Source organism: Phoxinus phoxinus (genome assembly GCF_949152265.1).
Source record: "Phoxinus phoxinus genome assembly, chromosome: 4".
NCBI lineage: Eukaryota > Metazoa > Chordata > Actinopteri > Cypriniformes > Leuciscidae > Phoxinus > Phoxinus phoxinus.
The window spans coordinates 2,222,246-2,232,944 of NC_136879.1; the positions used below are offsets into that span (position 1 = coordinate 2,222,246).

The 10,699-nt window shown below is 47.6% G+C and overlaps 1 protein-coding gene across 1 annotated transcript; it reads left to right on the forward strand.

The window, feature by feature from the left end:
- Positions 1–9,009: 9,009 nt before the first annotated feature.
- On the forward strand, positions 9,010–9,638 carry LOC306996856 (uncharacterized protein; the record flags this gene model as incomplete). Its single annotated transcript, XM_079609759.1, has 3 exons — positions 9,010–9,263; positions 9,351–9,419; positions 9,505–9,638. The coding sequence occupies exons 1-3, from the start codon at positions 9,071–9,073 to the stop codon at positions 9,636–9,638; spliced, it is 396 nt and encodes a 131-aa protein (XP_079465885.1). The 5' UTR covers positions 9,010–9,070.
- Positions 9,639–10,699: the final 1,061 nt, after the last annotated feature.

Genomic DNA, 10,699 nt, shown 5'->3' on the forward strand with positions numbered 1-10,699 from the left:
GGCTACTCCAGCACGTTTGAGGTAAAATTTCCAGGATTATCACGATATTATTATTCCTCACAGCGAGCGTGTTATCCAGCTGTTGTGGGCGTTGACTGGTTTGCATGTGTTGCTTCAGATCATCTGCGTTTGAATAGCGCGCGCTCTCGATGGGCGTGTCACATTAGCAGAGTAATGAGGTGCCAGTACGATAATGAGACCAGCTGATTTCTCGCTCTTTATATATAGATTACATAAACAGAGAATATTTCTTTTAGTTTTGAATTAGATCATTTAAAACTACACACTTAAATGATTACAGAGATATATAGCTCATGTCTGAGTGAATAGTATTCGCTGAGTTTTGTTTGAGTTTAGAGAAGTGCTTCAGAAAAAAAGTTCACGGAGACAGAGAGGCAGAAAGCACTCCCTGTTTACTTTCTTTATTTTACAAAAGCACAATGTTTTATTTCGATTGTAAGTGGACACATAAAAAAGTAGACATTTAACAGCTTATTTTTTCATATTTCTTAAGGCTGTATGACCAAAACTGACGGAGTATTTTAGGTCTATTTTGCTGCTATGTAAAAAAAAACGAGCAAAACGCGCCCACGCGTTTGCCGACCTCAGGGGGTTAAGGGCCACACAGAGCTGACGGCCGCAGCTCGTCGGCAGATGATACAGGCTCTGAAGAGGAAAAAAATCTTGGGGGACCTCGCCGAGCTGAGGGCGACCAACCCGACGGTGCCACTGGCCTCATCCCTGGACCTGGAGGATCCCACAACCGCTGCTCTGGAGGAGGTGATGCCGGGTGAGGAGGCGCTGGACGGCGACCCTAACGCTCTGCGGTTTCCCTGCAGCAACCCTGGCTGCATGCGACTCATCACCAGCCTCAGGGACAACGTGGCCGACCTCAACGGGCAGGTGGACACCCTGAGCCGGGCACTCAGGGACGTGACCCGCCGCTACTGCCTGTTGAGGAGGAGGTCGCAGCCCAGCGCCTCCGCCCAGGTCGCCAGGGTGACCGGGAGACTTATGGCCGCTCTCGGCTCCCCCGAGAGGGAAGGTGAGCCCCGTGCCGGGTCATCCGGAGAGCCGGCCGGCGAGGCCCCCACCGAGCAGCCTCTCGCCCCCGCCCAGCCACCTCAGCAGCAGGAGAAGTACCCGTTCCCCGACCACGTGCCAGTTCTGAGTGAGTACTTTGTCTCTTCTCCCTCTCCCTCTGCGTCCAATGTTCTGACCCCAGTGTTTTTGTTCTGATCCCATTTGCTCTTGTTTGTTTTCTCTCTCTTTTCGCAGATCTCCTCCTCGAGGAGTTCCGCGGCCACCAGGAGGGCGCCGACCCCTCTCCGAGGCTGGTCAACAACGTGGGTTCGAAGGTCTTCCGCATCAGGAATTTCGTGGCGTACATGGCGGAAGGGCACACGGACCTGGCCAGCTTGGCCTTTCTCAACCAGACGGCGAGGATGCGGTCTTGGCACAACTCCCTGAACCAGGCCAAGATCGCGGAGCCGACGATTCAAATGTATTTGAAAAATGTTTCGCAGTTCCTGGCCTATGTGACTGAGACCCCGCCGCCCAACTGCCGGCTCTCCCGCACGGTGATGGTCGGCCTTAATAGGGAGATCAAGAATTTGATCCGCTCTGTCAGGCGGAAGGTGGTCGTGCATGAGGTGGCTGTCAAACAGGCAAAGGAGGGCCACCTCATCCCCAAGGCCGCTCTCCGCCAGTGCGTTGCCTCCACCATCCTGGGTGATCCTGGGTAAGTTTTTGCCTCCTCTTACCTCTCAAACCTTGGCGTACCACACACACACACACACACACACATGCACCTTAACGCTTGTCTTTTTTTCCTCTTACAGCCCGTCTCAAGGTGATTGGCGACAGGAAGGACCAGTGGTCTTTTTATGGGCACCTCACCGCCTACCTCGCCTGTATCTATGGGCATCGCGGTGGGGTGTTTCAAAACATGACCATTGGGGAGGTGGAGGCAGCACGACAGGGAGCAATGGATGGATGTTATGTCATCAATGTGAGTGGTTTCTCTGTCTCTCTCTCTCGCTCTCTCTCTCTCTCTCTTACGTCTCTTATGTCGTTTTTCGCTGTTTCCACAGATTGCTTCCCACAAGACCAACCAGGCGTTCGGGGCCGCTCAGCTGGCCTTGACTGAGGAGTAGTACGGGTGGCTGGCGGAGTTCCTGGCCATGAGGAAGGAGTTAGTGGGCGGTAGCGACGCCCACTACTTCTTTTTCACCTCCAAGCCCAGCTCTTGTAAAAACCTCAACCAGTATTTTCAGGAGGCATGTGCTGGGTTGGAGCTGCCAGGAGCTCCGACCTTCACGGACGTGAGGACCTTCATCGCAACCCACGGGAGTTTCCCAGCCCGTGTTTCTGCCTTGTGAACTTCTGACGTGTGCATGTTTGTTTCCAACTGTGCTTTCCTCTCTGTACAGGCCAAGAACACCCACAGCCCCGGGGACAGGCACAAGGTGTCCAGGTTTATGTGCCACGACACCTCCACGGCTGACCGATTTTATGCTCTAAATCTAGATGCCAAGCAGGCCGCGGAGCAGCGGAGGCTGTTCGAGTCAGCTGTGGAGGCCCCTCCGGGGACCCCGGAGCGCCCCACCACCTCCTCCGGGCCAAAGGTGGCCAGGACTAAGCGGCCGCCCCCCGCCGCCACCCCTCCGCAGACAGAGGAGGAAGAGGATGACCCGAGGGAGTCCGCTTCAGTAAGTCCAACTTTTGGTGGGTCCGTTTAACCGTTTGTCTGACGAGTGGGCGTGTTCGCTGATTCTTTGCCCATCTCGCTCTTTGCAGGAGGAGCTTAGGCTGAAAAACCCTATGGTCCGGCTGTCCCTAATGAAGTTCCCACACAAGGTGGCCCAGAAGCTGCTGAATGCAGCTAAAAAGCGTCAACGTAAACCACCCCGACATTTTTTCTAGTGTTCTATTTGTTCCATTTGTTCACAAGTTGTTTGTATGTTCTCGTGTTCTAATAAATATTTATAATGTTACATTTGTCTTTGTTCTAATAAATATTTATAATGTTACATTTGTCTTTGTTCTAATAAATATTTCTAATGTTACATTTGTCTCAGTCTTTTTTTATGCTAATTGCTGGACCTAAGACCTCGTTCAGGGGTCGGAAGGTCGAAAAAGGGTGAAAAAAACATGCTTTGTTAAATAACTGCAGTAAAATAGTTTTCATCAAGACAGGAACTTTAATTAAAATGTCTATCTAAGGAACTGTCTGAATCCCCATTCAATCGATGGCACGTGGGATTGTGTCCAATTGCAGCATATTTTCATGTATGGCGGGAAAATCATTTTACAAATATAGTGGGTTATTGGACAAATAGTGGCTTCGTGGGATGATCCCACGTAGCATTTATTCCATTGTAAAAATAGTGGGTTCGTGGACGGTGGAATTATGGGATGGGACTTGGTGCTATGGACTCAGGGGAGGCCCCTGAGTGCAGTAAAATAGTTTTTATCAAGACAGGACCTTTGAAAAAAAATTGTATGTCCAATATTGACTTGGTGGGAAATCAAGACACAAAAATAGTGGGTTATTGGACAAATAGTGGCTTCGTGGACACGTGGTTTTTAAGCCCAGCTTTCTTTCTTTTTTGATAAAAACTATTTCACTGCACTCAGGGGCCTCCCCTGAGTCCATAGCACCAAGTCCCATCCCATAATTCCACCGTCCAGGAACCCACTATTTTTTTCCATTGAATAAATGCTATGTGGGATCTCCATATCTCAGCTCTGGAATGATCTAGAACCTCCATTTTTGCATTCCTCTCTAAGTCTCAACACCCTCTAACAGGATCCAGAGTTTCACTTTTTTTTCCGACCCAAAAAAAACGACAGGCTTTGCTGCACTTCCCTATGTTTTATCTGTCAGGGCAATGTATCTGTGTATCTAACTGTACAACATATCTTGGGCATATCATTACTGACAAGATGGAAGATGATGCTGACATGTATAGGCAAAGACGAATGTTGTATGTCCAAGTGAACATGTTAGTCAGGAAATTTCATTACTGCACTGATGATGTGAAAGTGCACTTGTTTCATGCTTACTGTACCCCTATGTATGCAGCCCCATTATGGGTCAACTACAAAAAGGAGACTATGCGCAAACTGCAGGTAGCATATAATGATTGTCTGAGGATACTGCTGAAGAAGCCCAGGAGCAGCAGTGCAAGTAAGCTTTTTTGTGACTTGAGGCTAAGCTGTTTACAGGCCCTCTTGAGGAACCTAATGTTTAAGTTTATGTGTCGACTTGTGAGCCTTACTATAATATAGTTTTGTGACACATCAAGTCCCAGGTGTAGCTCGGTCCGATATCAATCGCATCTATGGAAGCATTGGTATGAGTGCCTTTTATGAGTGCCTTTTAAGACTTTTGTGAAAAAGGGTGTATTGTATATGTTTATGTAATTGTTTTTTTGTTTTTTTTGGTGTATGTTCTGCTGTTGGGCCTAGAGCCTGTAATAAAGTTTATATATATATATATATATATATGTGTGAAAAGCTAACCGATGTTCGGGAGTCATCTCCTGCAGGACCTCCCTGCGGGAGGTTGCTCGGCTTTGTTTTGTTAAATAAAGTCTACAATATTTCTGGCATCAAAGATCTCTGAGAAGTGATTTCACAAAAAGATTGAAACCACAACACCTCTGGTGTTTCTTTTCATTTTTATGCTGATGATACCCAACTTTACCTTCCCTTGCAACGCAATAATGAATCTTCTCTTCAGCTGCTGTTAGACTGCCTGAATGATCTTAAGTCTTGGCTGTCAAGTAATTTTCTACACTTAAATGAAAACAAATCTGATTTAATTTTGTTCGGCCCCAAGGAAAACTGTGTTTTTGACTTTGATCTTTGCCCTCTCACCCCTTACAACACTAAGTGTGCCAGGAATCTGGGCATCCTATTTGACTATCAGTTTAAAATTTGATTATTTGTCTACAAAGCTTTTAACAATCTGGCACCACAATACTTAACTGATCTCTTGGTTCCGTATACCCCATCTAGAAACCTGAGATCCAGTGACCATGGCCTTCTAACAGTCCCTAAAGTAAAGCTTAAAAAACGTGGTGATCGTGCTTTTGCCGCCGATGGACCGAAGCTGTGGAACAGTCTTCCTCTGTCTATCAGGCATGCCCCATCTATCTGCACTTTTAAAACTCAGCATAAAAGGTTGTATCAGCGATTTCAGGCCCAAACATAAATTATCATATTAATCTAATCTTTCCTAACAATCCGCTAGCTGCCCGCCCCATAAGCTGTCAAAAAAAACCGCGTCTCTGTAGGCAGCCTTAGGCTCTGAGATTTGCACACAAAAACAATTGGTTTCACCAACCACTCAAAACCAAAATGAATAGTGTTCCAACCAATCACCGACAGGGGCTGATGGGTGTTGTGAGTTTTTGCGCTCGTGCACGATGACGGCTGCACGCGAAGTCGGAGCTGAAGAAGAAGCCCGCGTCTATCAACAAGAGAAATTGAACATGGCTGAGTCAATCCCCAAGAGGAGGAGGAGGAGGATTAGGGTGAGGGTGAGGGAATACAATCGTGTTTATTCCAAGACACGTATAGGTATGGGGAAGGCTTTTGAACGATGGAAAGAAATTAAAGTAAAAAAACGCCAAGGTATTATTGGCCTATTTCTGATCAACTAATTTAATCTAATATACTTTTTGTTTGTAGAAATTAGCATATGCAAATACTCAGGACCGCTACTGACCTTTCTGTTGACAGTGAGAGAGACAAAGGTCAACCGCGGGAAATGTAACAAAAGAATACCGCGAAATTCAGTGCGGTCAATATGACCGTCTATGGCCGATTTTGTTTTTTCACTGTCAGCATGTTTAAAGGATATTAGAAAATGGATGGACGAAAACTTTCTCCAATTAAATGAAAAAAAGACAGAGATTATCCTGTTTGGCTCTAAACCTCAAACGGATAAATACAGTGCTTTACTGGGTAATTTTCAGTTAAAAAATCACTTGTGTCAAAAATCTAGGAGTCATTTTTGACAGTGACATGAAGTTTGACAAACAGATCAATTCTGTGGTGAGGGCGAGCTTTTTTCAATTAAAGCGTCTTCGTAAGTTAAAACACATTCTGACTTTTAAGGATTTAGAGACTGTAATGCATGCTTTAATTTCCACAAGATTAGACTACTGTAATGCCTTGTATTCTGGAATTAATCAGTCATCACGATTGCAGATTGTCCAAAACGCGACAGCCCGGTTCCTCACTGGGACAAAGAAGAGGGAACATATTTCACCTTTTCATGCCTCTCTCCATTGGCTTCCTGTGAAACAGAGAATTGATTTTAAGGTCTTAACTTATGTGTTCAAAGCACTTCACGGATTGGCCCCGATTTATACATCTGAACTTTTAAGTTCATATTCTCCTCAAAGATCACTTAGATCGTCATCACAGTTATTATTAAATGTTCCAAAATCGCGTCTAAAAACTAAAGGTGATGGGTCTTTTTCAGTTTATGCTCCAAGACTTTGGAATACACTCCCATTATCTATTAGAGCTTCTCCGACATTAAATGTTTTTAAATCATCAATTAAAACTTATCTCTCTAGGTTCATTCGGTTTTTTGCCTTATGTGTAATTTATATGAAAAACATTTTAAATGAAAATACAGACACTTTTAGGAAAAGTCAGCTACCAGCAGGATTTTAACAAAGTTATTGCAGATATAAAATTCAAAACGGTCAAAATGACCGCCATGGCCGTTCTAGTGTTAAGAGACACACCTTTAACATCAGCAATCAGTTCACACACTACAGAGCGTTGAGACAAAACTCAAAAGCTCATGAATGCATAATTCATGTTGACTTTTCAGAAAATTACCTCTGCAAGTACAGCACAGAAATACAGGCAGTCCACTGAGCATCACAGCAGCCAACACTGCACACGGGTGTGCTATACGTGCATGCAATGTAGTTGGTACTTGGTACATCATAAGAAGAATGGCGTCTACGCTAATATTAGTCTCTCTGTCTATCCCGAGGTTTACCGCTGTACACCGGAACCAGGCCGGATCCAGATCTGATGAAGGACCAGCGCCAGGACACGACGACGGCACTGACCTGAAGTGTCAACCAGTCTCTCCTCCTCTCCACTCCGACTTCAACCAACCGGAACTGGACAAATACTCTAATTCATTCTGAACTTCTGACCTGTAATGCTCCTGAATCATAATCATACACTGTTCACTCATTGGCCAGAGGAGAACTGGCCCCCGACTGAGCCTGGGTTCTCCCAAGGTTTTTTTCTCCATTCTGTCACTTGAAAGTTTGGGGCCCCTGGGACCTCGTTCAGGGGTTGCCAGGTCGAAAAAAGTGTGAAAAACCTGTTCAAGGGGTCAAAAAGGTCAAACCAACGAAACGTGCGTCCGTACGGAGACGGAAGGTCGTAGGAGCCTGAAACTCGGCGAGCACCGTCGTCTAGTGACCCCGAGTCGGCCCCCCGAGTTTGAGGGCCCTAGCCGCTTCCTAAGCGTTTCCTGACCCCCAATTGTAAAATAATCCAGTCATTGTGAATGGTGACTGAAAATGTGGATGGTGACTGAAGACTTTTTTATTTTTCATGATGACCCACTGGGTCCTATGGACACCTAACGTTTTATCGTGTTTAGAACGGGTCGAGACCTTTACTTTGAGACCACCCGCGGCCTCGTGGGCCCCTGGGGCCCCGAGATACAGATATAAACAAAAAATGATCAAGGCCAAAACTCGACGGATCCGGCGGGCCCCGGGCTCTACGGAACCGTCTGGTCGAGCTGAAAAGAATGGTAAAAATTTCATGAATTTCGGTGGCGTTTTGGCCGAGATATTAGCCGAAAACCACGGCGCGCCAATCAAAATGGCGTCCGCCGGTGACCTCTCGACCCCTGGGACAAAACGGCTCGTATCTTGGCAACGCAAAGACGCAGAGAGCTCAAACTCGGGTGAGTGTGTCCCGCGGGGACCCTCTCCTGAACGAGAGAGTCACGGATCACGGGCCCCGGGGATCCCCCCCCCCCCAGGTTGCTGAGACCCCCGAGTTTGAACGGCTGTAACTCGGGGACCCTGGTGAGCTGGACATTGTGGGTGGGCTCTTTGGAAAGGCCTCGTCCGGCGCTGTGATCGATTCGAGTTTGGGGAACGTGGAGCAAGGGGCATGACCAAAAACAAAAATAACCCATTTGTCTGGAGATTTTTTTGTTTTAAAATCGGTTGTCGTGACAATTAACGAGGCTGGGGATTTTTTGCAAGGGTCCGCACACCCACCCTTTCGCTCAACTGATCACATCTGCTGACGTTAATACAAGTAAAGGTGAGATTCTTTAACCCTATTCTCTAACTTCATAGTTTATGCAGTCGTAAATCATCTTAAATTGTACTATAAAGTGTTATCGTGCAATGATGTTGTATTGTACATAGCTTTATTAAAGGTTATTACACGTACATGACTATTTTCCTTTTTTTCGGGCCTAAATTGATCAATCCGGGCCTAACATTTGTATTCATTTAATTTTTTAACATCAATGAAGCCCCATATACAATTGTCAGAAGCTGACTCATATTTTTTTATTCTTTAAAGATGGTTAAAAGATATGGAAATGGTGAGTAGTTCTTTATGCCACCACAAAATGTTACAAATGGTTTATTACACATCTTAGACTTTTATTGTGTCATACACTGTATGTTTGGACTTTTTTGACACATCTTTTCTTACAGCTATAAAGTGTCCAGTTTGCCCAGCCCGGCTGGTGCACATCTCCGAGCACCTGGGGAGCGCCCACAGCATGCGCAACCTCGAGCAACGGGCGATAATGACTAAATTCACCCGCCGCAGAGTCAAGCTGCTTAATGTGGCTTGTCCGCTCTGCGGCAAGGTTGTCAAGTACCCGGAGAAACATCTCCTGAAAGGGCACCGGGACTTGACAGTGAGTAAATGTAAATGTAAAACTGACAAGATGTTTGTTGTTTGACCCGTTGCAATCATGTTTTTTATATATTTTTCCAGACCCGCTCGAGGTCAAAGGCAGTGCGGGCGTTGGAGAAGCTGCATGGTGAAGCTGCAGCTGCTGTGGTACAGCAAGCCAGCCGTCCCCATGGCCCCCGACTTCTCCCGGGCCGAGGCCCCAGCCGATGCCGCCGGGGACGAGGCCTCGTCCCTGGAGCCCGTGTCGTTAGACCGACCGGCTCCGGCGTGGGTCTCGCCGCCTCAGGTGTTCGTAGAACCGATGGACGAGGTCATTGGTGTGTATCCGTTTATCATGGCAATCCCAAAATTTGCTAACATTAATGAATGGTTATTAATAACTAAATTGATGGTTTGTTTTTCAGAAGAGCTTTTTAAAACATTTGATGGCCTGGCAGCGCCGTGCAGCCCCGAAGACCTGGAGGCCGCTACAGGTATGAATCCCCCGTGTCATCACAGTCCTAATAGTGCTGCAGATAATCGATAAGTGGTCAACTAAATTGATGGTTTGTTTTTCAGAAGAACAGCCTCCGGTCTTCACAGATTTGGCACCATTTGGGCCCACGGCGCTGCTAGATTTCCAGGATGTTGTTGACATGGGTGAGAGTCCATTTATCATCACAATTCCTAATAGTGCTGCAGTTACTCGATGAGCGGTCCACTAAATTGATGTTTTGTTTTCCAGACGATCTCTTCCCTGCTTTTCTTTATTTTTGATGTGTTACTGTGTGTGTGTGTGTGTGTTTAATAAAGCTTTTATTTTTTTGACTTGGTGTGTGTATCCATTGTGTTCTTGTCTTTAATCTCCTGAAAAAAACGACCAAAAATCGCCGCAAAAACTCAGTCCACTTTGACAACTCCTGGGCATGAAAGGGAGCTCAGAAAGAGTATAAATGATGTCCGCACGGATCAATCTTTGTCATTCAAACTCATACTCCACAAGCTTTTTACACCCACACACCCAAACACACTGCACCAGGTTCCTGACGCGTTCCTCACTTTTCTTTATCGACCCCCTAACAACGATGATGGGTACCGAGGATTGTCCGCTCTGCCACAGGACCTACCACCAGCTGAGCCAGCACCTCACCACCAGCCATGGGGTCTGCAACAAGGCCGAGCTCAAGCTGCTGCTGGCCATTCCATCCGGGAGGGTGGACATCCGGAAGGGCCCTTGCCCGGTGGCTGCATGCGGCAAATCCAGCTCCCGGATGGACCGCCACCTCAAGGGCCACGCAGAGCTGACAGCCGCAGCTCGTCGGCAGTTGATCCAGGCTCTGAAGAGAAAGAAAATTCTGGGGGACCTCGCCGAGCTGAGGGCGACCAACCCGACGGTACCACTGGCCTCATCCCTGGACCTGGAGGATCCCACAACCGCTGCTCCAGAGGAGGTGATTCCAGGTGAGGAGGCGCTGGACGCCGACCCTAACGCTCCACAGTTTCCCTGCAGCAACCCTGGCTGCATGCGCCTCGTCACCCGCCTCCGGGACAACGTGGCCGACCTCAACGGGACGGTGGACACCCTGAGCCGGGCACTCAGGGACGTGACCCGCCGCTACCGGCTGTTAAGGAGGAGGTCGCAGCCCAGCGCCTCTGCCCAGGTCGTCAGGGTGACCGGGAGACTGATGGCCGCTTTCGGCTCCCCCGAGAGGGGAGAGGCCGAGGAGGAGGAGGAAGGTGAGCCCCGTGCCGGGTCATCCGGAGAGCCGGCCGG